Here is a 27,943-nt window from a genome sequence, read left to right on the forward strand (position 1 = left end):
CTACTGCTGTACTTCTGTGTGCTACTCGGTCTGTCGGTCCCCTTCTTGATTTTGGATAGTCACAGATTCTAAGCACTCCCGCGCTTGTCGCGGGGCTACCCACCATGGTAACCCACCAAACTCTTTATTTCTTTCTGCGAAAACCTACGTCCCCTGAGGCAGAAAATGCGGCGTTGTCCGCAACAAGTTTTACTAAAAATCATCAGAGTGTTGATTATCATGATTCTGTCTCATCAAGGCACGCTCTGTATCACCAATACCGAGTCACAATTTCGCCCACAACGAGAGGCATCGATTGCGATAGACAATTAGTAGACATCAATACGAAGTAAGGATAGAATTAGCTTTATCAGCCGTATAAACTAGTAAAAATGAGCTTACTACCTAAATTAAGAAGCACGCTGTCACACGCGTACAGACAAATATAAACACATCTCACTCGATGAGCGCGGGCACTCTCTGTCAAAGCGCCGGCGTGAGGAAGAGCGGCAGCAGCATCGAGCGAATTGACTGTCGTGCTGCCTGGCGCGTTAGCGTGACCTAAGCAGCGATAACACAGCGCACACGAAGCTATGAGCCCCCGGCGCACAAAGATTCCGTACTCATCGCAGATCGCTTTCAAGATAGGGCCCACGCGGCCACGCCATACGCAGCAGCCGCAGGAGTAAAAAGCCCCAAGATGCCTTGCGCGTGACGGAAGACTTCCTCCTCACTTCCCTCCCATGCGCGCGCGAGATTCAGCCTTCATCGTCGGCTCACCCTCATACGCTTTCACTCACACATTCATCATATGACGAGCGATGAAGATGCTATCACCCTCAGATTTTATACTGAACATCACGGCGACGCCGACGGCGATGACAGAAATGCACCTGGAGTGTCCATACAATTTCTATCGCAATACAAACAATAAAGCCCAATAAGTAATCATAGCAAGTCGAAATGAGCACGCTGTCGGTGACAACCAAAACATATATCCGAGCAAGTATTGGCGACGTTCTAGAACACAAGTGAAATTATAATTGAAGCAGTGTCTTCGGGAGTATTCATATAGTGTTTTTTTCACCTGCTTTCACATTTACTGACGATTAGATGGTGGTTCAGTGTGCAGTGTTCATAGCGGTACAGATACTCGGATATTCCTTTGACTCTGGCGGGTAGTTTTCTGGCCAAGAGCCCTGATATTCACTGCAAGTTCCGAGATGAAGTGGACCACTGCTTTACCAAAAATGTAAGGAACCTCTTTAATATTAGGTAAGTGCTAGCTTCTAAGCTAATTTGCGAAGGGACCTTAACTGATTATGCAAGAAACATCAACCAATAAACGCAGGCATTCTAGCACAACGTTTAGACCAATCGCTTGATACATAGAATAATCGTCATTGGGTAAATAATAAAAAAAAACCTTTAAAACCTCACCTTCTTCGTATAATTACCAATCATACAATGACGCTGATATGGTTAGATCACTACGGATAATAGCAACCTTGGCTATCGCGGTATATTAAAAAAAAAGCAAGCGCACGTTAACCCTATATTTACCCATTCAGTTCAAGCCCTCAGTTCTTACACAAAGAAGTGCATCTTCGGGCGTGAATGCATGAGCAATTAGTAAGAGTAGCGACTGACGAATGATTACCTAGTAAAGTAACTTAATATGGAAACCGCATCAGCTGCCTTTACAGTGAAGGTCTATTAGCTCCTTTCGTGTTGTCGGGTAACTCAAACAGAAACTAGACGAAGTCGTCTGCAATCAGCAATTTTATGCCCATTGCAATATGAAGGCATATTGCAGCGATCCTCAATTGCATTTTCTTTGCCTAAACCGTTATTATTTTACGCCAGCAAATTTCTTATATGACAAAGTTGATGACGAACTTTGTCATGATCAAAATAATAGCTTCATAAGAAACACATACTTAACAGCTAATTATAAACGGCAGAGATGCTAAATTGGTCCAGGCAACCCTGTCTTGTTCGTTTCTTGTTGATTAGCATAAGTAGGCTAGGCAATTTTTCGCCGCAGTCTCTTTCCCTGCTTGTGTACGTTGTAAGAGTTGAGGAGGACGTCGGGATGAAAACTTGGGAGGTTTATTTACATTATTTACAGTGAGAGTCAATTAACAGTCGTAGAGTCATTACGGGCCGGCAGCAACTCGGAGGCTGCAGCCCGTCGCAAGAAGCTCGAAAGAGATCAATGAAGGAATGCTCTAGGAATGCTCTCTTGCTACTCCCGGTCTGCGTCTTTTAAGCCCTTCGGTGTCTCGAAGACATGTCACGTTCGGCCAATGGGAGAGCCCGTTCAGGTGACGCCATTTTCGGCCAATCGGCGAGCCCGCTCGGGTGTCGTCATTTTCGGCCAATGGTAGGCGCCCGTGTGATGGAGTCACACCCGGCGAAGAGAGTCGCTGCTCGTGTGTTTGTCCGAGGGCTTTCTTCTTCCTGCGGTCTTGCCTTGCTGACTTGCAATGCCCCGTCACAATAGATGGATGGGGGCGACGCCGCCAGGTTTTCACGGCGCATTACAGCCGTCTTGCTTCGGGACCCACTTTACCCGCAACAGTGCCAGGCTCTCGCTTCACTTTCGGGAAGAGTCAAGCAGTGAATAGCTCCACCGGCGGCACACGAAGTGGGGTCCGCCAACTTGTTTGCACGTGCCGTGCCTCAGGAATGTGGTATCCGTGCTTCTGAGCTGCTTAATTAGCTGTGGTGCGATTCGATGTGGTCTGGGGAACTCGAAGTAGGCTCAGGAAACGGTCCCGTATCAAACAACGTGCTTATCAGGGATCAGTAACACCAGCACATTACACTCGCTTTCACTACTTAATTGTTAGCTAACTCAGCGGCTGCACTTACGAAGTACCAGTGGTTTTAGGTTACTGTGTAAGCCACTCAAAACGAGACATATATTAAGGATGCGAAACGAAACTTACGAAATGTGATAGTAAAGGGGTCATCTTAGTTTGTCCTTTCTTGCCTTCTTCGGTATCCAAACCTAGCTTTTAAGGACTCAACAACATAACGTACTTCAAGCTGCGATATGCGAAGCGCTACAGATTAATCCCCCCTTACAAGGTAAGGCAGCATGCTTGGCTGCCATTGACAATATAAATTTCGCACGATGAAGATTTTCAATAATCCAGAATGAAATTTCCGCAGACGTCAGCGATTCCTGCGGTTCCGAAGTACTAATTATTTCTCTCCACTTTGCGGGTTTCCGCAGAACTATTACGTCAAACACTTGCCTTTGCTTCGAGTTGACAAATTCGACTTCGCCCTGCCATCTGCTAGCAGCCTGGTGAGCTCAGATGGTAGAGTGGCTGCCCCGGAAAAGGGGTAGTCCCGGTTTCGAGTCCTGGACAAGAACTATTTTTTCAACTGCGAGGCTTTTTTTTAGAGGAACCAGTATGGGTTTCCTTTATAGCAATTGTTACAATTGGGTGGATGTCTCATTTTACTTTAATTACTTCTCTCTACCTTGCGGATTTCCGCAAAACTATTACGTCAAACTCTTGCCTTTGCTTCAAGTTGACAAATTCGACTTCGCCTTGTCATCTGCTAGCCGTCAGGTTAGGTCAGGTGGTAGAGCGGCTGCCCCGGAAAGGCGGTGGTCCCGGTCTCGAGTCCCCGACCAGGATGAATTTTTCAACTGCGAGGATTTTCCTTCGAGGAACCCGTATGGGTTTCCTTTGTAGCAATTGCTACGATTGGGTGGATGTCTCATATTCCCTTAATTAATTACTTCTCTTTACCTCGCGGGTTTCCGCAGAAGTATTACGTCAAGTTAGAGCTCACTATAGAAGCCCTAACACGGGAAACTCCGTACACTGAGACAATTAAAACTGAGGACTACGTTCTACGGACGCATGTAGCCTTAAATGACCTAACATCGAACTCTAACTCGATGTGGATGCTGCTGCTCATGTTAACTGCTGCTTGCAGTCGCATACGTGCGTTTCTGATGATATTGTTCCAGAAGAACAGCGCTGTGACTTCTAATCGTATCCTGCTTTTCAATGACGCGACGCCATCACACTTCGCTAAACAATCGCAGGCCATTGTCAAGTTTTGTTGAGGAAAGCTTGCCGCTTAATTCATGTCCAAGGTCGTGGAATCTGATGAACGGTGGAAATTGTTTGCCGAACTTTCCTGCCTCTACTCCTAATTTACACATGTCTGCGACCAAGGTAAAAGTGGCCAAATTTGTTTGTTTTTGGTTCATCCCGATTTCTCGAACAGTGTCGAAGAAAGCCGAGTGCATCGCATGTCCTTTAAGTTGAGGCGACGGATCAGACGAAGACTACTGTCTGAAAACCGTCGATGTGGTGCTGTAAGGCACTGGAAAACCATATCCCTGGGTTTTCCTCAACTCTAACCAGCCGTGAGTCAACACACAGAACCTACAAACACGTTACAACGTTCGTGATTAAATAGCGTGCAATTGTCGAGGAACTTCGAAACAGCTAGTTAAATGAAATTTGTTGCAGCGCACGTCAAACAAATAACTGCGAGAAGCATTCCTCGTTATGTTTCCGATAAGAGAGGAAATGGTGTGGACATTACGTCAGTTGTGAGTTGAAACGTATGGTTGAAGTCGATCAGGACTCCTGCTTGTATAGAACTCTGATGGCCGTCAGCAAGAGACAACGTCGCGATAAGTCCAAAAATGCGCACTTTTCGACGCCGAAGAAGGTAAACAAAATAGAATTCGAAAAATGTGGGTTTATTTTATTCTGCGCATCAAATGGTTCGTGACTTTTTTGTAATTTAATAATATCAGACTGTTACCATATATTTTTCAATTTTTTTACTTGGAAGTGCTATAATGCGCAATGCAGTTAAGAGAAATCTCTCAGATTTATTTAGGGGTGTGCGAATGTTCGAAACTTCTAAATAAAGAATCAAATATTACCTAATTCGATTCAGACTTCGGATAAAATAGCCATTATTCATAAAATACAATTATTTCTCGAATAATTTTGAAATATTCAAATCATCAACTGTGCGTGATGGAACAAAGTTTAGGCGAAAGCGCGATAGATTTTATCCCGGCCACCATATAGAAAGCTTAAAGCACGAGAAGTTGCGCAATAAAGCGTGCTTAGGGAATGCGATGTTTCCTGCTAGACCACTCTAATTCGCGCTCGCCGAATATTCTTGAGTACTCCAGCAAATGGTTATTTGCTCCTAATGCTCTATTGATCCCTTTACTATAAGAACTTTTTATAATGTGCATTTCAATCAAAAAAGGTTTGCTGATGTTGTGAATACACTGTAAACACTGCTTCATATTATTGGTGCGAACGGCTGCTCATTACTCGAAAAGTATTTTATTCGCACTAGATTTGGTCTAAATAAAATGCTAGAGACACCCCCCTCAGATTTCTGAAACTTAGGTAAGTCGCTCGTGCGTATCAACAATGCTCTCGCCCGTGTAGCGCTGAGCGTTCGGCTAAGGAAAAACAGAGTGACAAAGGTTTCCCACTTTCTGTACTACCCGGACATGGAATGTACCCTCTGGAATGTTTTAGTCTGTTGAAAAGGTAAAGGAATTTATTTTTGCTGATGCGGAGAGGTGAAGGATGTGTGTAGTTGTAGAGTGGTTTCAAACACGAGTTCTATGGAGAAGTTTCGAACAATCTAAATAGCGCGAGAAAACTGCACTGTGCGTCTGGCGGTGAGTCACAAGGAGGGCGAGCGCCTTTTAAAATGTGCTCAGAAATGTGACGATTTTGAGAAAACAATTATTTTTGAGTTCTCTCATATTTCTGCTATGAACCCTAACTGATGAGCCAATGATGTTCCGCTCAAAGCCCATGCTTCGTTGCCAGACGATGTCATCCAGAACATAAGTACCGTTGGGCACTCAATGCCGGTGCAGCGTTCCCAATTAGATCACAGGTCGAGACACAACGAACATAGCAAGAAAAAGAAGTTGCGCTGCGTACTCGTAGCAGGACATACACGAAGGAAACACGATCGTGGTCACCCGAAGGCGTGCATGTTCATTGTTGTGGTTGTACAGCGCTACTTAAATAGTCTGCAGTATTGGCGCACGAAAATAACGGAAGGAAAAGGGAAATAATCTAGGCTACATTGTCCCGCGCACTAGACGTATGCATCAGCACTCCTCCTATTGCGTTGAGTGACAAGGAAACTACGTTGATGAAACCTAAACAAAAGCAGCAAGGCGGCGGTGGTTACAAAAGAGCAGGCGCGCTTCACGTGTAAGTTTCTTTTTATTATTTGTGGACATCTATTTAAACACTCTGCCTTCCGAAAGTGAATAAAAGAGGTTGTTAGGTTGCGCATCATCCCGTGTGCCTTGTGTTTTCTCCGAGTGAGTCCCGTTACAACTATGCAACGATCCTGCGCATCCAAGACCAAGAACGAACTGACCGCTGATTTCGTTGAACGCAAACCTTATTTCAAGCGAACGAATCAACAGCCGCAATATGAAAACGAACATATGGCTCCGGTGTCCCAATAGCGTGTATGAGTAGCTGACGCAACTCATACGCGCTTCTCGATCTCAGCCAGCGTTCGGTCCTCCGTCTCGGGCATGATGGCGACCAGGACACCGCACAACATCACCAGTGCCGCAGCGGCCATGATGGCCATGTGCTCTTTGCGCGCGAACGTCACCAGCTCGTGGCCGTAGTGGAGTACGATGAAAGCGAGGAGCCAGCGCACGGCCCACAGCACCGGCGCGCCAACGTAGTGCAAACATGCGGCACCTGGGAACAGCTCGGCGGTAAGCAGGGAAGGCAGGTGGCACAGGCCGACCGAGTAGCTCAGCACCAGGAGATTCACTGAGTACACGGCCTTCCAACTGGTTTGGAATTGCACTCCCCGTAGCGACCACTGGCTGCGTGTAGCGAAAATAGATATGGTTAACCATGGCTTTTTCATAAAGTAATCCACGGGCATAGTTTTTCTAATAATTCATGCGGCATTCTCTTGTCTTCGCTTTCGTTTTTCGGGCTGTGTACACGCGACATCATGCCAGGAATGTTGACCATATTGTTTCTAGGAGATAATGGATATACTAAGGAGAGGGGGGGGGGGGGGGGGGGTGTAAGGCTAGTTTAAATTCTATTGGCAGTGGCATTTCAATTAGCGTGGAAGAATGGGTAGTCAATATCTCGAATTCCTCCTTGGTTCGTCACTTCAACATACGCGTATTGCTTTCTACGTGTCGCCCTGTGCGATAAATTTCGCATTCAGAACATCGAGTAAGGCGTGAAGCACCATGGCATTTAAAAGTAGATGGTGTTAGTTGGAAACGTCTATTGTTCTCTTTTTTTTTAATTGTGTGGTTGGTGAATTTGCAGTGACATAACGGCCATGAAACTGCATATAAGTTCAGACCATTTGCCTATGGTTATCTATTTAGCCTTGCGTAATTGGTGCGACAGTTATGCGTGACTACTACAAGCGACTTCCATAATCGAGTCACGCCACGCTCTATATGTCTGTAACTCACGCTGAACTGAGTTGCGCACACCTGTTTTACAGGTATACGTGCCTACCTAGATGGGTATGTCGTCACGTATTCGGTAATCACAATGGGTAGCCACGTTACTACCTCGGTCTCAATTCAGTGTTGCAGCTATACGACGCATGGCATAACGCAGCAGTCGTCACCATTTGCTGCCACAAGCTGTATGTGCTGTGCATGAGATGCAGGCCATCGCAAATGCCTCTAGTCGGCAGTTGGTTTAGCGGCGAAAAATTCGCAGTATGGTTACAAGTCTGTAATGCAAGTTATTAAGCGTCAGCTGTGGTGTAAGCTAAGCGTTGTCGCTGCCAATGTCGAGCTCACCGAATCGCTTGTGGGTATTATGTTCTGCTTCATCCATGTTATTTCAGTGTAAAGGATGTTTTATAGTGCTCTCGTATAAACTAATACGCTCCGCTCGAGTGCTCGCCTGCTTTCTACACATGCACCGGCGCAGCCATGTGCGCAGCAGTGCGGCGATCGAGGCACTGTCGGTGGTGCTCCCAAGATCGTGAAGTCAGACACAATCTGGTTAACGCGACGCAGCGGTTAACACGATGCGGCTCCAAACACCCGCGTCCCCACCGACTCTTCTAGGGAAAAGCGAGGCGTGACCACGACGCGGCAAAACTTCAACGATGCTGCGGGCGCAATCAGTAGGTTTCGCCGCCCGTGATGCGTAAAACCCCTTAAACTTCGTAAAGTAGTGCCACGCTTTGAAGAATGCCGCCTCCTCCTCGCGCGCTCTGGCCGAGGTCGACGCCGTGGTCGCTATTGGCCTAATAGCATCACGTGGCCCTCGCGCCGTGGATCAGCGCCATTTTTGCTCGAGAAGCGTCTACGGAGTGGCAAGGAGCGCATGTTGGCGCCGTTGCTACGCTCGAGCAATGTAGGCAGCGCCATGGTCCAGGAGGGAACGTGAAAGAGAGGAGAAACGAGGAGGAGTGAAGGCGGAGGAGGAGAGTGTCACTACTTGACGAAGTTTAAGGGGCTTTAGTGGTGCGAGGAGGGCAACGCCATCTGCTGGTGTTACAGGGAAACATGCTTTGCATTACGTCACCTAACACTCCTATCTCATTGGTGAAAGAACGTTCTGGCGCCTTTGTCGGCTTGCTCGCTGAAGATGGCGCCAACGGCACAAAACAGAGCCACGAACTAAGAAAGGCCTACGCTTCAAAATGTATCGACGTATAATGCCTCTCTAGTGAACCGCACCGTCGAACATAACTACGAGCACCAGCTTGAAAAAACTTCGAGGTACCCCAGAAGCTGTCTGTAGCCAATGAGAAGATATTGGTAACGGAACGAACAGTAGTGATTTGGGGACTGCCTGTTCTTTCGGATATTAGCTGGCCGGGACCTCCAAGGCATTATACTTAAGCCGAAGCCACTACTTCCTCCAGCATTCATATTCTCATGTTGTCCCACTATCACCACGGAATCTAAGATGATGCTGTTCATTCGCTTCTTTCAAGATGGTTTGTGTGAATTCCTCCTGTATCGGTGCATGATCGCACACTCACATTTGTCTTTTGCAGCTATTCTTGCATTAGCCGGGGAAAAAGAAGCACAGCGACTAAAATAATTCTCATTGCTTTTACAACACATTTACTGCGATACAACAAATATAGAAAGCCCGTTGTACCCATTATCTCCACAATGTCGCAAAAATGTTGTGCAGATGCGCACCCACGTTTTTTTGCAAAGTGGTATTTAAATACCGGGATTTTTACGCGCCAAAACAACGATCTGATTATGAGTCACGCCGCAGTGGGGTACTCCGGAATAATTTTGGACGCAAGAGGTTCTGTAACGTGCACCCAAATCTAAGTACACGAGCGTTCTTGCATATCTTTCCCACAGAAACATGGCCGACGCAGCTGGTGTTGAACCCATGACCTCGAGTCTAGCAGCGCAATGCCATATACACTGGGCTACCGCGGCAGACTTGAAATGTGGTCCGAGTCAAGAGAATCTTGGGGCTAACTTTTCCCCCAACTATAATGTTTTTGTTCAATTCTATGATACTAATAATTCCATTTCCTTGATATTAAAAAGATTTGGACATTCTCTGCGCTATCTCTCGTACTTGGTGCTTTGTGTTACTTCATGTTTCGTAACTTTATAAAAAGCATATATAACACGAGCTAAATTATAAGCAAGTCACACGCCTGCCAATGATGGCCTTTTTTGAGACAACTGAAAGGTTGGGTGTGCGCGATTCTGTCTTCAAGGAGCTCGCGCACTAAGGTACAGCTACCGTCAACTTACGGACAGGTCAACGCAAACCCATTTCCTGACCCATAGGTACCGTGTCGTAGCGAGTAGCATTCCGTCCTGCCACATTCTATCAAATGACTCAAATGTACACAAAAGAAAAACAGGACCACACTGTCCATACAAGGTCACGCTAACAGGACAGATGGACGTCCTGTCAATATGTCCTTTCGTGACTGGGGCGATTTTTTATGTTAACAGAGTATTGTTAATATATATGTAGTAATTAGCCCACAAGAAGGTTCTTGCCAATTAGTCTGCATGGCGCTCACTATACAGCATCGCTGATCGCCTGTACGTAGTACGCACCGGAATATCAAATGATCGAAGGGTTGGAAGCCGGCGAAGCAGATGGCAATCAGCGCGGTGGAAACGAACAACAGGTGTCGGCGTCCCGTAATGCGCGTCAGGGAGGCGAATACGACGACGAAAACGGCCTGCATGCTCGTCATGAGCAAGGCAGCCAATGGCACCGCTACCTCATCCACCACGCTCGCCATGGTCTGCATCCCGCGGCACAGGAAAAGCTGCATCAACGACGCCCCCTGCAGCAGGTGCAGCGCAAGGCACGTGGATAGACGCCTGCGAGTGCACGGGAAAGGGTGTTGGATTAGACGGTGTCCGTCTTGTGTACGCGTGCAGCAGTGGCGTAGCCAGAAATTTCGTTCGGGGAGGGGGGGGGGGTCACGTTGGAGCTTGGCCTCCTTACAGAATTTGTCGAGGGATCAAATAGATGAATAATAACTGCATTGCAATTGCCAAAGATGCTGCAAACAAATTCCTGAACGCTACGCACTGTCAAGACAAGTAAAATATGCATTTTTTCATAAAAGAATATATTCTTAGGTCCTAAAAATTCTGCCAAAAATAACTGATATCAATGCTTCCATGTTGTTTCTCTATTTATTAATAAACAAAATATCACACGAACTTTAGAACTATATCAGTGCGAAACCAGCAAAGCAGTGCATGCCGCTGATATGATAAATGTAAAGGCCGTGAAATGAACAAGTTGTGGAGAAATATGTTAATGGTACTTTGTCATTCGAGAGCCTTGTTTACATTTTTTGTACATATGCAACGGCGAGGGAAAGATCTCAGTGACGCTGTCCTTCATTCCAATGCACTGCGCAGGAGCAGCTGCCATCGGTTGCGTACTGTAATTGCACCGTAGTCGCAACAGAGATCACATATAAAAAGCAGCAGTTCTGCAAAATATAGATGAGAAATTCGAAGTTTAATGGAATACACAAATGCCAAGACAAAGATTGTTAAAAAACAAAAAAAGGTGTCTCTGGAAACAACATGCACTGCATGTATCCACAAAACCTCGCAACAAGATATTTAAATATAAATATAAGTAACCAATAAATCTACGTATCTAAGCAAAAGTCACTTTATACAGCGTGTTTCAGCTAATTTCAGCCAGAGTTTAAAATATGCCGATACACGCTAAGACGACGCGACCAAGTGCATTTTGCTCACTTTTTTACGCAGTGTGTCACGCTATATTTTGTATTTTGCTTAGATTTTTAGTGAAGATTAATAAAACAACTTCTGAAGTAACGAAGTTAGGAAAAAAATTCCATTTAGAAAATTGCAGAGCGGTTTGCAAAGCCTCCGAATAAACAGTTTCTATATATATATATATATATATATATAATTAGGTATTAGTGTATTTCAGCTTACTGATGATGCCGCCAACTACAAAACTAGTGACATGCCCGCTTGCGCGTGGTGATTGCACTGCTCCCCAACGTTCATCGCACAAACAGCCATAGGCGTGCTACCACTTAAAAGGCGACAGGGCAACCACGTAGGCGTCGGCTGTGCCTTTTACGCCAGCGATGTGCTCCCCTCGCAAAAGTTAGTTATAGCGATAAGCAGACGCAGCGGTTATCGCTTGTGCTGCCGGAAGTAACAGGTCCGTCATTTCGCGATAGCTGTAGGCAAATTAAAACATCCCTAAATAAAAAAAAAACTCAGTTTTGAGAAGGTTGAAAATGCTGGAATAAGAGTATCATTAATGACCAGACGCAGTCTTTTGCTGAATTTACGTTGATTTTTCATGCGCTTTCACAGCAAGCGCTCTAAGAGGTCACCTTCTGCAGCGATACAACACTGGGACCTTCTGAGAACGCTTGCTGTCGCTGCCTTGAGCACCGTCGGTGGAATGCTGTGGCAGACTTCAATTATCTTCTCCTGCAAGGCTTCTGGAGTCGTTTCCGTCGTGTGTACGTGATGATTAATATAGCCCCAGAAGAAAAAGTCAAGAGGGTTGAGTCGGATGACATTGCCGGCCACAGCACAGGCCCGTTTCTTTCTATCCATTGCCCTGGGAAAGCAACATCAAGGCTTGCTCGTCCTTGACGGTCGTGCTTGACTGGCCCCGTCGTGCTGGCACCATATTGCGTCAAGGTGGGCTAGTGGCATGTTGCAGCAGAAGTCTTCAACCTGCCGTTTGAGGAACTGACATACCTCTTGCCGGTCAGAGTGTTGTTAAAAACATTGGGCCAATGACTGTGCTGTCATATATTCCGCACCAAACGTTGAAAGACCACTGATATTGGCGGCGGGACATTCCTAGCCAGTGGGGATTTTGCTCACTTCTATTGTGTGCGTTGTGGATAATTACTTGGCAATATCAGGAAAAGTTCATCTCGTCAGTCGGGATACCTTGGTGAGAAAGTCAGAATCCTGCTCTTCCTGAATCAAAATACAATTCGCAAAGTTGAGTCTCTTTTGAAGATCCCTTGTCTCCAGGCATTGATGCAACTGCAGGTGATAAGGGCGCAGTCCAGCTGTTTTCAAAATCATCCAGGCAGTTGAGTTGGACACACCGAGCTGGGCGCTCACGCTGGGCGTGCTAGCGTGTGGATTAGCCGCCATGAAAGACAAAACGTTGGAGCGAACCTCATTATTTACGACTCAAGCTCTCTGCCTCTTTCTTGTGAAGCTGTCGGTTTGCTTCAGCGACTCGTAGGTGTTGAATATTGTCATCGGGCTCAGTCGCGTACCCGGGTGCCAGCTTCGAAATATTCTTGCAGCCTGCCGTCTCTGTCTGCTTGCACCTACTAGGGCAAGGATCATGTTTGATTTTTCCTCGTTGGAAAAAGGCATCTCGAAACTGCTCGCGCTTTAGCGGCCGATGCACGATAGTCTGTTCATTGCTGTCTGGAATTACCACCTATCACTACAACCGCGTCCATCAGTCGCTTTACACAGCACAGGAGATAACGGTTGCTAGCTTAAATCGAACAGCCAACGCTTGCGTCGCTGCTCTGTCGCTTTTTAAGTGGAAGCTAGTGCACCTGTGGCTGTTTGTGCGCGGAAAGCTTGGGAGAAGAGCAATCACGACGCGCAAGCGGGCATGTCACGTTGTGTTTTTTTTTTTGTATTTCGCGGGAATCCGCAGTGAGCTGAAAAACACTAATACTTAATAGATAGAAAGACAGAAACTGTTTATTCGGACGCTTTGCAAAGCGCTCTGAAACTTTCTAATTGGATTTCTTTTCCTAGCTTCGTTGCTTCAGAAGTTAGTTACTTAATCTTGACTAATTATCTAATTAAACAAAATACAAAATAGCTACGCAATGCATACAAAAGTGAGCAACGTGCATTTGGTCGCGTCGTCTTAGAGTGCATCGGCATATCTTGAAACTCTGGCTAAAGTTAGCTAAAAAAACCCTGTATGATGCGTCAAACACGGAAAATGAACATGTTGCGCAATCACAGATTCACAGATCACAGAATCCTAAGGCCCGCACCCCTCTCCCTCCACTCGCCCGATGCATCGCGCGCGACGGAAGGCGGCGCGCTTCCTTCCCGCTTTTCTCCGTTGCGCATACAAGACTGACCCACCTTCACCGGCTCCCTCTCCACCCCCCATCCCCGCTACGCTTTCATTCGCACATACAGCATGCGGCGCGGCTTGACGATGTTATCGCCCTTGGACTTCATACGGAACATGACGGTGACGACAGGAATGCGCCTTGAGTGTCCACCTAATTGCTATCGCAATAATATAGTAAGAGTATCCGGCTAGTGAAGAGTCCCATGGCCCATTACTTTTCACAAAAGTAGTAACAAAATCGAACTTTCAGCACGCGACAATTCGCTGCGCGGCAACAATGTCTTTTTTTTGTGTGTGTGTGGGGGGGGGGGGGGGGGGGGGCACCGAAATGAAGAAACGCAAAGGAAAGCATCTTGGCCACAATCGAATGGCTACTTGGGGCACCTAATGTAGGTACCTAAGGAATATCCAAGAAAACGTGAGACGCATGGTCCACAGAGAACCATATGCATGCTGCTCGTTATCCTACACTGGCAAGATAAGACTCCGTAGACGTTGCAATACATCGAAACGATGGTGATGCCCTCAAGCGAACGCGTTGCAATCTGTCGAGTCCCCACAATGGTGACGGCAAGCGACCATTGCTTCTTTTTCTCGTCTGCTAGCCAGAAAGCGTCCAAAACTCTCCGAGGCCAAAATCCGCTCGGCCAGAGAAAAACGAACGCGCACCGCAGTGCGCCGCGCGGTTGTCAGGGCAATACATGAAAAACGCATGACCTCTGGCTGGCTCTGGTGGCCCGCGGGTAGCGAGCACAAAAAATTGGAGAGGCTAAATGTGTCCTCGCGAATAAAATTCAAAGTAGAAAACATAAATAAGAACGCAGTTAGCTTTGCTGGCTTTAGTGTCTTGACATGCATGGATGTTTTGGCGCAGGTGAAAAAGATGTTGATATTGTTTTCTGTGACATCATGGCAAATATGAACCATCACAACTCTTCGTCTCATCGGACCTCGCTGCGTGCTTTGCCAACTTGTCTGATAGTGTATTGATTTGGCTTGTTTCGTTGTATGGTCCGATGTACGACTTTAGAAAAGTAAATGCAGCTTTGGCATCAAATGTTAATAAGAACAATAAACCCACAAAGATACGGAAATGAAAATGCAATGCACGACTTTGGAAATGTCAATGCACCTTTCGCATCAAAACATTATGTGATCTTTATACCTCTAAAGTTTCTTAATTGAAATCCATGCGCTCCGTAGATTCTGCGGCCTTTGCGAGATGACGCGGCGGGCCCGCTCGCCATCAAAGCGCCCTTGAAACTTTGTGCTCGGATGGGGATATTTAAGTTATATGACTCCAGGTGCATGGGCGTCGCCACGAAATTCAGCTCGAGTTCACAATCTTCGCGCCGAAGTGTTCTTTCGGGCGCGAAAAATACATTCTAAAGAAAATCCAGAATGATTTCCGCCGCCGTGGGTTGTTTTGGTTGGCGGTGCATCACAGCTCGAAGAAATTTCGAGGGGGGGGGGGGAGCTGAAGCCCCATAAGCCCCCCCCCCCCCCCCTCTTCCGGCTACGCCCCTGGCGTGCAGGCATCTTTAAGACGACGAGCGCAATGAAGACGACGGTGACACGAGAACTCGCGAACACAGAACACGGCTATTCTCGTGTTCTCGCCATGTATGCGCTGGCATTCCGAAATGTCATAGCAACAAGCCCACATTGCAACGCTAGTGTGTTGAGGTCGTTGTTAGCGTGCAATAAATTCATCACATCGAGAAACTTGAAAACTTCCTACCAACTGGCCTAAATAGCTTCTTCCTCGAGACAGGACACGCTCTTACCCTTGAAAACGTTCAAGCGCCAGACTAGTAGGTCTTGTTTTTCAGGGGACTTGTCGCAAGGCTTATGTTGCAGAAACATTTTGAAAGGGTACATCAAATAAACGCATGTACACTTTTTCAATGCAGGTACTGCAACACTGACTTCACCGCTTTGTTGCATATCCAGCTGTTATAGTCATCTTGAACATTAGGCTTGAGTTTTCGTACCCTGACGCTGACCCTTTCACTTGTTTTCTGTAGGGGCTCTGAATAAATTTGGAAATTTGGAATAACGAACAACCAAATAAAAGTATATTTTCAATACCTTTTTAAATACTCTAAACCCTCTAGTGTACGCAATCCACCATAAAACTGGAGCAAAAGCGCGCAAAATTACATCTTGGCGGCCAAGGTAAACGCGAAATGCGAGAAGTTAGGTAGGGGAACACGCTACACGTTATTCAGGGAAAGGCAGCAAGAGTTTTCCTTCTAAACCGCCATCAATGCGAACAATTCCGTTTAGACAAACAGACTACCCATTGTTCTGAATGCTCCAGTCGGGCTTTTAATAAAAACGTTCTATAACTTCCAACGTTATGATTCTTATGAAAGAAACTTGCCAATATTGCGAGTACTAGGATATTGTCATATTTTTGTAGTAACCGAGGAAAGAACTTTTCCTTGTTGAAAACTATTCGAAAAGCATTCGATATTCGATTCGATTCCCTTTCTGGCGCATTCGACTCCCATTCTACGCAATGTGAAAAAAAAAAATTACTGCGCACACGACCCTAGTTTTCAAAATGCGTATACTATACTAGCCTGGCTAACGCGCGGTTCTGCACGGGAGCCTTCGCGGCCTCGCCTATGTCGACCTTGCTGCCGCGCCTGAGCTCCGGCGGCCGGACCATGCCGTAGAGGCGAGCGGCAGCAGCGTCCGACTCCTGGTGGCGTCCTCGGGCGCGAAGCCAGAGCGGGCACTCGATCAGGTACCTCTCGACGCCGAACAGAGACAGGGACACCGTGGCCCACAGCGTGGCCTGCAGTCGCCACGACATGCCCTCCAGCATGTACGTCATCGCGATGCCGAAACAGGTGGCCGCCTGGCGTGCAAAAGAGGTTTGAAACGGTCATTTGCACTCCGCGGTGGCTCGCGGCTAACGGCGTTTGGCTGCTTCGCACGAGGTCGCGGGTTCGTTTCGCGGCAGCGGCGCCGGCCACATTTAGAATGGGGCCAAAAGAAAATGCACGAACGCTCTTCTACTGCGTGCACTGGGGAACACGTTAAGGAACCCCACGGTGGCCCAACATTAATCCGGAGTGCCACACTACGGCGTGCCCCGTAATCAGGTCGCCGTTGTTGCGCGTAAAGCCCGAGAATTAATTTAGACAATTATTTGCTGTAAAAGTCATGCCCCCTCCAGTCACGATTTGGGACTGGACGTTCTTGAGGCCTGAAAATATATACAGTTATTGGAAACATGGGCGCAGGCAGTGCCACTAAAAAAATGTGGACCCGTAGATCGAATATTTAAACCCCAATAGGCCAGTTGCCATCACTACGAAAATATATTGATTACGGATCTGCATCTTTTATCGAAGACGCCTTACATATAAAAAATGATTAAAGTGTTTGTGACAAGTAGATGTCCTGTATGTTGTAAAGTAGAAGGCTTTTTCACGCAAGAAATAGCACTAATTAACAGCAGTGTTACAAAGCAACATGCTGAAATTCTCGTCAATACCCAGGTAGTGCGTCTTTTATAACGATATTGCTTTACATCCCTCTACGTACAAATGACACGGTTTTTTGGCTAGCATGGGCGTCTAAAGTAGCAGAATTGTTTACATTTAGTTCTAAATGTTAAAAAAATTATCTTATCGTGACTAGTTCGAGCATAAGTTGCGTCTCAGTATAAAGACAGCATGACAGAAAGAGTAATAGAAATTTGGTTCGGTCAGAAAATTGGGTTTTGGCGTTGATGGAGGCTGTACACTGTACACTAATCTCCAAGTCAATCCCAGACACTATTACACATGAAACAAAATTAAAAATACTTGCTCCCATTTGTTTCTAGTGGAGGAGAGTGATTTTGTAGAAAAGTACGAAATAAAAATTGAGTAACAGCTAACAAGGATGGTAATTCTTTAGTCCTTGGTGTGCTGAACTACCCGCTGCTCCAAACTCCCTCCAGTATACCAAAGACAACTATGGACTTTCTGCGGTTAAATTTAACGAACCTACATGGTGCGTTACTGCGAAAAAGAAAACGAGGTTTCTCTGAAATGAGTTAGTACATGACAATTTCGACTTGACCTTTTTCTCTTCGAATGAAGGGTCAATTGAGATCTAAACCTTACAAAATATACTGTGAATGATCGGAGTACAGAGAGGTGCAAGGCGTTATAAACTTAAAGAGCTGTTAGTAAGGAGATTTTATTGCTATCAAGGAAGCCCTAACGACATGTATTTAAGCTTAGGACCTCCTCCTTTACTGCGTTCCTGGTGTAAATATTATCGAGAATGAAACTTCTACTGACACGGCACGCGGAACCAACGCGGAGACATGGTGTTCGGGCCCAAGCCGTTTGAGTTCTGAAGTGCACTGCAGTACAGCGCAGTGGTGCTGTACTTTTTTATTCTATCACAGAGCCTATCTAAATGTTCGTTTTGATTACCTATATATGCAGCACATTCAGTTACTGATGTCTTGACGTTTTGAAACAGTGTAATCCTACTTTGTTCAGTGAGCTAGCCCCGGGCTGAGAGTATCGAAAGCTATTACGTCACAGGAAGCAGTGGTGCATTGCCACCCATCTTTATTTAGTTCTGGTAACAAAGCACGAAAACCTCGCTCAGCTATCACCAATTATACCGGTCTTCTGCCCCCTTCAGGCCAAGTTACACCAGACTACCTCAGCTGCCTTCGACTGCGTTTGCCCTTCACTTTCAAAAATAGCAGACCTACGCAAAAGCATGCCTCACGACTCCACTAGCGTACACTAATACTACCAAGTACCACCTCCTCGGACAAACTACACTTTTAAATAATGTGGTAATAAATGACATTGATCTAACTTCGTGCGCGACTTTCAAGACGCGCAATTTCTTTTTGTATTGATATTTGTAGTGTGCCTGGTCTTTATATTTCAATATGTTTTGTCCTTGAAAGGTTTTTTGTTATTTCTTTGCTTCCGATCTATGACTTGTTCTTTCTTTTTTATGATGTGAACGTTTTAACTTCCGTGATTGTTGTGTTCACGCAAATTTGTATTTTCGCGTCCGTCCGTCCGTCCGTCCGTCCGTCCGTCCATCCGTCCGTCCGTCCGTCCGTCCGTCCGTCCGTCCGTCCGTCCGTCCGTCCGTCTGTCCGTCCGTCTGTCCGTCTGCCCGTCTGTCTGTCTGTGGCAAGACTAATATATCTGGTATTCCACAAGTGCAGTATTATTATAATCTAGCTCGAAATATTTTTTTTGTGAGTCTGACGGAAGTGACGGTCAAGGAGTTTCGTTCACACCTCAGTGAGTCCCGTGTAGAAGGCCCGCTTCTTGACGGGTGCCACCTCGGCCACGTACAGGCTCACGCCGATGGTGATGACGCCGAGCCACAGACCGCACGATACCCTCGCTAAGAACAGCATGACCAGGTTGAAGGACGCTGCCAGCACGATCCACGAAACGGACAGCCCCACGGCGCATGCCAGTATCGTCTTCCGGCTTCCCACGCTCCAGAGCGGAAATCCTGCATACCGAAGGCCGAGAGGAATCAGAGAAAACAAGAAAGATGGATTTCTTCAATTAAATTCATCATCACCACCAGGCGATAACATACAGGAAGAAGCGGATTCAGAGGAAGAATCGGAAGACCAGTGGGAGGCTCTGCTGGTGACGCAAGACCCTGACAACCAGCTACGGTTGGTGAACAAGGCTCAGGCGGCGGCAGCGAGCCATAGCTACTTGGCCTGAGGAGGCCACCCACTTTTGGGCTCAAGAAGCCTGGTCTAGCAATACAGTTTATTTCTCTCTCTCTCTCTCTCTCTTCAATGAAATCAAATTCAAGTTCATTTTATGAAAGCGAAGATTTTTTTGCGAACTCTTCCGGACTATCCTAAAGATATCTGGGGCTTTTAGGTGCCAAAACCACGATATGATTACGAGGCAAGTTGCAGTGTGGGACAATTTTGACCTTCTGAGATTTTGGACGTGCTCCAAAGGCACGGTACGCGGGCTCATCTCGCATTTTGTCCCCTACGATATGCAAACGCCGCGGCCCCGATTCGATCCCATGCGCTCGGGCTTTGAAGCGCAACGGCATATCGCCTAAGCCGCCGCGGTGGGCACGGGACGGTACTTCCGCGACCGTGGCTTCTGGGTTCTGCTGCTGTGTAGCCGAATAGTTCATACCTAAGGAAGTTTGAATTAAATCGTTGATGGTGGGATCAAACCGCAGCAACGCGATATTCTAACCATAATGCGTCATTCGTACGTAAGCTTCTATTGTGCCAATGCTGACTAGCTCTATGAGGTTATCTTTGAGTGAGTGTTTCCTTTAAACTAAAGAAGGAGAAGTAAAAGGGCCAAAGTTATAGCATTTGATTAAGCGCTTTATCAAAGGTTCACTTCACATAGACTCAAAGAGGTGAGTTAGATTGGCATATATTTGTTTAATGCAAGGAGGAAGCTGCCGCATAAAAGTTTACTGTATTGAGCAACCGAAGACGCTTACATGACCCTCATGAGAACCTGTACATTGTACTGCACATTGCGTTCATTCCCATAGCAATTACCATTGCACAAAATCAAATAAATGTGGTACTGTGTGCAAGTGTTTGAACCATGTTTTTGCCCTCGGCTTTAGAGAAAATTGACACTCATTTTGCACAGGCCGTTGTGTCGTGAGAGACCCTAATGAGCACCCGTGAAGTACGTTTCGAATTCTGTGAGATATGAAAATCACAGGTTGCAGCATCACCTCATCCAATGATGCGTGTTCATATCTGCTAAAGCAATGAAAATTGGGTTTTCAATATAACAAACACGTCTACGTTCCGCCATGTACTACTATGTAGTATACATGACAATGTTGCTTTCAGCGTATGCTCTGGAACTCAAGTAAAAAAATTAGGTTTTCAACTTCGTAACACAATAACGTGTAACAAAAATCGACTTGAAAAATGATTCTGCCCCGCAGCTGCCTTCAGGTTTGCAACCTTGAAGGTGTTTTGTGTCGATAACTCACCCACTTACACTCCTAAAACAGGTTGCTTGTATGAACTAATACATCCGTATGGAAGGGTGATTTGTTGGAATTGCGCCCTTTCCCCCAATGAGTGTCCTTGCCGGAATGCACATTAAGCTTTTTTACAGCGATATACGTTATTCTATCAGTACCATAGTGTTTTTATGCCCGCTGAAGTAATCCCGAAGTGACTTCCGAGAGATGTATCTAAAAAGAAAGAAAAAAAATAAACCATGCAGCAGTGCGGCCAAATTTCAACGGTGGCATTCGACGTTGCCACTCGGAAGTAGCCCTTTTCGGACACTCCAGCGACGCTACTGCAGATAATAATGCAGTGTCTTTAGAGCGCCTGGGTGTCTCTAGCTGCTATCATATACCTGTCTCTCCTCTTCACCACAGGGGACGCTATATACATGAAGTTGCAGCATGACATCTCTAGCCTACTGTGCTCATATGATGTGCACGAGTAGCCAAATGATGCAAACCACTGGAAACAAAGCCCGTAAGGCTTTTTGCTTTCTTGAAATGTTGAAGTGCCAGAACACCCTTAAATTCTGAAAGGTGTATGTTGCGCGCAAAACAGCGTTTTATCACGCTGAATAAGAGGATGCGCTAAGGGTCTTCTACTAACAAGCACATCCCTCGTAAAATCGTGCAAAAAGGGTGTTTCGATATCCAATCCACCCACGAAGGTGTAATGTTCTTTAGTGTGCAGGAAAAGATGGAAAATAATAGTCATACAGCTAACTTGCATGCACACCATAGCATATGTACACATATCCTAATAAGAAATGTGTTTAAAAGTGGGTACGAAAATTGCCACACGGCACACATAAAAACCAAAGTGATATCATCTCATATATATTACCTGAGTTTTCAGAACCAGCAACCGGCTACAGGTTCATCCGCAAAAAGGCAAAAGGAACAAACCAAGAGGTATGAAAATAAACGTGAAGCTAGACAATATTCTAACTTAAGATGAATGACGTATTCTAATGAAGAAATGGAGGAACAAAGACGGCGAAACTAGAGCTAGGACTGAAAGCCGCAATCAGAAGTACATATTGTGTTTGTAACAACCAAAGAAGCCAACAGGCATTGGAGCCAAGTAAAGCATACGGAAATTAGGTCTGTTTAACTGTAACGCAGATATAATAATGAAAAAGGAAATGAGAGTGACAGAAAAGACAGTGGGGGAAATCGTAGATGTTTGTTCTGAGCAGAATGCGTTCCGTCACCGCAACGTCACAAAGTGGGCTGTCCGCAAAAGTTGTCAGAACGGGAGGGAGTGTAGCCATTCGTCAAGCGATGAATTCTCCGGGTAGTTTATATGCCTCATTTTTTGTTGTCTGATTGGGGACAATATGCTGCAAACCGAAAATTTTCAGGCCTTCTAATGAATAAAATTTTACCTGACAATAAATGTATTTTTTCTTCTCAAACACGTTCTCAAGTAGGAATACTGTGACTACTACAATTTATTACTGTTAGTTTCTCTGCATGCTCGCTAGGTGGCATCATGCACAGCGAAAAAAAATATTCACTGACGATTACGATACTCCCAAATACGAAATCTGGGCGCAGCTCTATACATGTTTTCATTTCGCGATATATTGGCTGGCGCGGACAACCTGTATCCTGCGGCACATCGCAAACGGAGCGAAATGTGGCGCGACTGCCCCGATAATCAAGAGATCGTGAGAGGCAGCGCGTGGGTGACGCGTGGGCGTGGTTCGCAGCAGCCGCCGCAGACAGACCTCCGCTCCTTCAGTGTTTTGTTTCCATATATGGTATCGGTGGACGCGCTCGTCGCATGCCATCGGTGAACAGACGACGGCACGCTACTCTGGCGTCATTTTTAGCGGTCGTCACCGCGGAGCCTATCTTGCTCGTCAATATGCTGTTGACGAGCAATATATGCCTCTGCTTTCCGCCTCATGGTTCCGCTGCATCCTCCTCCTCCGTTTTCCTCATCGCGCTCTCTTCGCTATCGCCATCTTTCATCTCTCGCTGTGCTCCGTGTTCTGTTTTTCATCCTTCGCTGGCTCGTTCACTCGGTTACGCCGAGGAACAACGCCAAGGGACGCTGACGCTAAACGCTAAACGCAAGAACGGGAGAGCTGCGCTCTAAATAAAAAATGACGAGAACAGCGGCGCGCTTTTAAGAGGCAACAACATGTCGCACCGCAATGTCCGACTGGGCCTCCGAGCCTTGGAGCAACAGAGGGAGCTGTTCAACGCACTGTTCGTTTCGAGAAATGAAAGTGACGCCGGAATTTGCCTCCTGCCATTTCTTCAAATGCATTTCGCACCTACAATCACTCTGCTTCCTCCTCGAGCAACGCCAACGCAACAACCGAAGGCATCATTTCAAGCTCCGTTTTCTCGAATTAGGCTGTGGATTGGATCCGGACATACCATTTCGTAGCAGAAACCACAGTTTTGATCCAATTCAATCCACGAGGCGTGCCATGCTAAGCCTGTACTGTAGCGAGCGCGTGATCGTTCGAACGGAACACCTCTCGTAGCGTTCTCCTCCTAGCAGACGAAGTGCTCGGTTTCAACGTCATTGACAGTAGTGGGTCGTAACTTTGACGTCACCAGAAACGTGGCCACACCCCGCGGCTGACGACTTTCGCGCGACCTAGGCCAATCGCGTAAGGCAAAAACTCAACGCGTGTTCCGAACAACGATCTGCGATCGCGTCCGTTGGTGCCCGTTAGAGCCGGACATAAAACTTTTTTATGACGGTCGATTACGGCATTTTACCAGTTATGCTGCGGTGGTGGTAGTCCCTCCGTTCAATTTCTTGTGTATGTGTAGCTATTTCTACTGTGTCTGTTGTGTCGCCATTTATTTCTTGTGTCTAGACAGCGCTGTTTAGTAGTGTTTTGTACGAGCTTAACTGTTATCCAGAGATAACTGTTTAGGCATGACAATGCCCAATGTCTAGGCGGTTATCTTTCGCAAAATGCCGGTACATGTATATGATTTAGGGGTTGGCGCCAGCTGCCTTCCCTTGAGCTTGTGCTGATGAGTAAATTAAGCCTTCCTTTTTTTTCTGATAGAGAGCACTTGTGTCGTTGTCACAGTTGATAGAGAGCACTTGTGTCGTTGTCGTTCGATCATACTTGTGTCCCTACACTCCAAAAAATTTTACACCCTCAAGAGTGCTGGCTTGCCCCACGGGTAACACGCGAATTTGACAGCGATGCTTGGAAGGTCTATTTCACGCAGTTTTCTTGTCGTATGTTGCAGCGATCATCATTTTCATTTGCCAGAAAAAGTCGGCAAACAAGATACATTCGTTAGTCCCCACCCAGAAAACGATCTTACCTCTTAAGCGTGACGGTGTTAGCCATGAGGCAACCAAGTAACCTTTATACGCACATAAAGGCGTAAATGTATTGTGTTTGGCACACCTGTGTTTCAGTAAAATGATTGCAATGCGGTCTTCGTTGGCCTGCCGCACCTGTCTTATTGACGGGCTTCATCTTACCCGAGAAGAGGGCGCCACCGGCGGCGCCCAGCATCAGGGAGTCGGCGAGCCAATGGTTGCCGGGCTCGCTGTCTGCCAGGTTGTACCAGGGCTCGCGCTCGATGGAAGACATGGCGACCGACGCGAAACCCAGCGTCGTGCCGGCAACGCACGAGCCCAGGCAGGCGGTCAGCATGGCGCGCACGTGCACCCCGTGCATCAGGCTCCTGTCGATGTCGGCGACCGGAGAGCCGCCCTTGGCCGGCGGCTTCGCGTTGCGCAGCGCTTCCATGGCCCGGTTGCTCGCATTCTCGGTCAGCTCGGAGGCCCGGCCGACCGTGGACGCCGCCGACGCCGCAGACGCCGCCGAGGCCGACGATCGCAACTCGCTCTGAGACCTGCGGGAGTGCCGCTCGCGTTACTTAGAGGTGAATGAATCCTTTCAGCCACGAATTGACGTCGACTGTAAGAAACTGTGCAAATTGACATAGTTTTCTTTTTCTAAGGTTCTGCAGATTCTATTGGAGAAAAGCAGCGGCGGCAGAAATATTCTTTCCGCAATTTCTAGTGAGTCCTTCTAAATACAAGCTAAACAACGATCTCCGATCGCGTCCGTTGCTGCCCGTTGGAGCCGACGACAGGATGTATGTTGTGTAATCGTTTGCTACGCGTGGTATGCATATATCATTCTAGTTTAGTTTTTCTGGCTCTTAAGTGTTTGTCAACTTGGCGCTAAGAGCAGTTTACATTTTCTTCTGGAATAATTTCACATAGTTAGCGCTAATTGCTACGTTTTCGCAAATGACACGCTGCTTATATTTTCAAATTCAGTGCTATCTCATTTTGCTCATGCTTCACACCTTGTACTCAGTCTTGTTCGTCATGTATGTAACAACTCCTGCTTAAGGCCTCTAACCAGAGGCTGGCAGTAATCTTGAAATAACTAAATAAAAATAAATAAATGCCGAAATTTTTTTGAAAGGTCATCAATCAGCGGCGCGAACCATACGTATCGGTAAAATATTGTCTGCGGGCATCAAGGTGAATGAAAAGTTGCTACTTTACCCTTTCTCACAGCACCTAGCACTTCGATTCCGTCAAATATGGTACTGTGTTAAGTTATCATGTGTAGCAATACTCCGTAGTCTGAAGGGAACTGTATGTAACATTGGGCAAGCCGAGGGATCAATTGACGAGCACATCAGTTTCCGTGATATTTTCCCTGCTACTAATGAACAGAATTGCCAAAATTATTTCCTGACCGAAGGTGCTAGGTGAAACGCGAGATTTTGTTAAGCTTGTTGATTATTTGCGCAAGGTTGCGATAAAACATTTATTATAAAAGGAAAGTGCTGTTTTAATTACGCACGCCGATCGCGGTGACGTTGACGTCAGGGGATGGCCCGAAGTTCATGGTATATTTAGGATACCCGCCGTGGTTGCGTAGTGGCTTTCGCGTTCCGCTGCTAAGCGCGATGGCGCAGAACCGAACCCCGGCCGCGGCAGCCGTATCTCGGTGGGACCGAAATGCAAAAATTTTCGTGTACGGTGGGTCGGGTGCACGTTAAAGGAACCCAGGTGGTCAGAATTAATCAGGGGTCCCTACTTGCGGCATGTTTCATAATCATATCGCGGTTTTGGAACGTAAAACACCATAATTTAATTTATTAGTGGGATATTTGGATGGGGGTGACGTTACGAAGATGCGTTGTGACTACCGTCGGTTTCACTGCACACCAAGCGAAATTTCAAGGAAGCGTTGCGACGTAAGGCTACTACCGTTAAACCTTGTTTTAGGCGGGTAAGATTCGAAATCTTTTTTGAAGGTCTTTGTTCAACGGGGTAAAAACCAAAGAAAGCGGGCATAATTAGATTCGTCAGTTTTGCTCGCCTCCATGTGTGTTTTGGGAATCGCCATATTGTTAGTGCAGGGCAACGGCGCTAATCCCTTTTGCCCCGTTTTAAAATTACTACAAACACCAGGCTAATTCTGAGCGCATAGTGCGGTGTTTTGGGCGGGCAGAGCTTTGACAACAAGTAAGAAAAAAAAAAGACGAAGTGGAGAAACAGCTACCTTCTAGTAAGCCTACAAGAATGCTGTGGAGGAAACTTGTCATTTATCGCTATTGCTTTGATGCGTGTGGGAACTGTGACGCTGCAGTGTCTCCAGGATCTTGCCATCCTAAAACCACATTACAACAGTGAAGTATAATAGAGTATAGTATAGTATAGTATAGTATAGTATAATATAGTATAGTATAGTATAGTACAGTACAGTATACAGTCTAGTGCACTTGTATCAGGATTAGTTAGCCTTACGTCGCAACGCTTCCTTGAAATTTCGCTTGGTGTGCAGTGAAACCTACGGTAGTCACAACACATCTTCGTAACGTCACCCCCATCCAAATATCCCACTAATAAATTAAATTATGGTATTTTACGTATAGTATAGTATAGTATAGTATGGTATAGTACAGTACAGTATACAGTCTAGTGCACTTGTATCAGGATTAGCCCACAAATGCACCAATTTAATTACACTGCTTCCCGTGTCGGCCCAGCTTTGATAACACTGTCTCCGCAATCGACACAGTTTGCTCGACCGGACAGTTATTCAAGCAAACAAAGGGAAGAACGAAGGAAAGCATCGCTTTAAGATGGAAAGGACAGAGGTACTTGCGTAGCGTTAGATTTCTTCCGACGCGCCAGGATTGCGGTGTAAGAGGTAGCCACCCTAAGAATTGCTTCTTCGTCTTCTTCTGTCGCGAGACCTCGCTACGCCTATCACGCTTTTCAAATCTTCTTCTTCTTACGTCATGTATCGGGGAAGTTGAATATACCTTAATGCGCATTATTTTATTTTATTTATAATCCGTTTCTTTCGGATTTTCATTTGTTTCGCTTATAACGCGACCCGGTCTCTGGCGTATCCTCCACAGCCGGTTTGTGCCATTAATGACGGAATGAGCGTTTACAGTGCGCAAAATGATGGCAAAGCAAATTAAGCCTTTGGATGTCTAGATGGCTACCGTGAGCTATACAGCCAAAATCATTCTTAATCACACTGCTTTATTGGAAGCATTATTACTACAGTTTTTTCTCAATTCAACTGGATAGTAAAACGCCGCAAAAACAGCCGAAAGGCGAAAACAAAAATGTTCTGTCTTTCGCACACATTTTAAGCATGTCAAGCTGTTAGTATGATAATGATAGGGAAAAAGAAAGAGAGCTATGTTCCATTTGACAGTGATTACTCGACGCTAATCCAGCATGGACGTTGCACATACAGTATTAATTGATGCGTTTACTAATTCCAAAGTCCGGTTTGACTACGACACTTACCGTGCTGTAGTTCTCCGCATTAAATTTTACCACCCAGGGTTCTTGGCATACTCAGATGTGCACATTTTGTAAAAGACTTTGCAGGCTGCGGTAGCCACGACCGTATGTCCGAATGACTACAGGCTGTTTAAACGGGTCCCCGAAACGCTTTTTATGGAAGTGGAGAAATGCATTTGAAATTTAAATATACTATTTTATCAATACTTTGCAGCAAAATGTACTTCAATGAGTTTCAGCAGAAGCGGAGGTATTGGCAGTCAAAGGACGGCTTTGGTCACCATAGCGTTGCCTCCGCTCCTTTAATGCCTTGCGCTGCGAAGGCTCCGGTGGAGCGGTTACACCCGGTAATGATTTGCCTACTAAAGGTCACCTTGGCACGTAGTTAAAATTTGATTTTGGACGTTCACATAGACGCTGATACTTCAAATATTGGCGCCTATGACGCACCAAACTTCAGCGAGCAGACTCCTCGCGGCACCGCGCGGCG

The 27,943-nt window shown here is 46.3% G+C and overlaps 1 protein-coding gene across 1 annotated transcript; it reads right to left on the bottom strand.

Annotated features, from left to right (window-relative positions):
* Positions 1-6,155: 6,155 nt before the first annotated feature.
* LOC126532039 (uncharacterized) lies at positions 6,156-26,932 on the bottom strand. The gene is made up of 6 exons (XM_050179736.2): positions 26,928-26,932; positions 24,136-24,512; positions 18,916-19,139; positions 16,220-16,500; positions 10,088-10,360; positions 6,156-6,868 (listed from the first exon to the last, which is right to left on the bottom strand). The coding sequence occupies exons 1-6, from the start codon at positions 26,930-26,932 to the stop codon at positions 6,514-6,516; spliced, it is 1,515 nt and encodes a 504-aa protein (XP_050035693.1). The 3' UTR covers positions 6,156-6,513.
* Positions 26,933-27,943: the final 1,011 nt, after the last annotated feature.

The sequence above is a fragment of the Dermacentor andersoni genome, chromosome 5 (assembly GCF_023375885.2).
Source record: "Dermacentor andersoni chromosome 5, qqDerAnde1_hic_scaffold, whole genome shotgun sequence".
Taxonomy (NCBI): Eukaryota; Metazoa; Arthropoda; class Arachnida; order Ixodida; family Ixodidae; genus Dermacentor; species Dermacentor andersoni.

Coding starts and splice junctions, on each gene's coding strand:
- LOC126532039 (XM_050179736.2), bottom strand. Junction 10,361..16,219: donor CAGAACCGCGCGTTAGCCAG/GCTAGTATAGTA, acceptor GTGCACTCGCAG/GCGTCTATCCACGTGCCTTG. Junction 6,869..10,087: donor TTCGATCATTTGATATTCCG/GTGCGTACTACG, acceptor CGCTACACGCAG/CCAGTGGTCGCTACGGGGAG.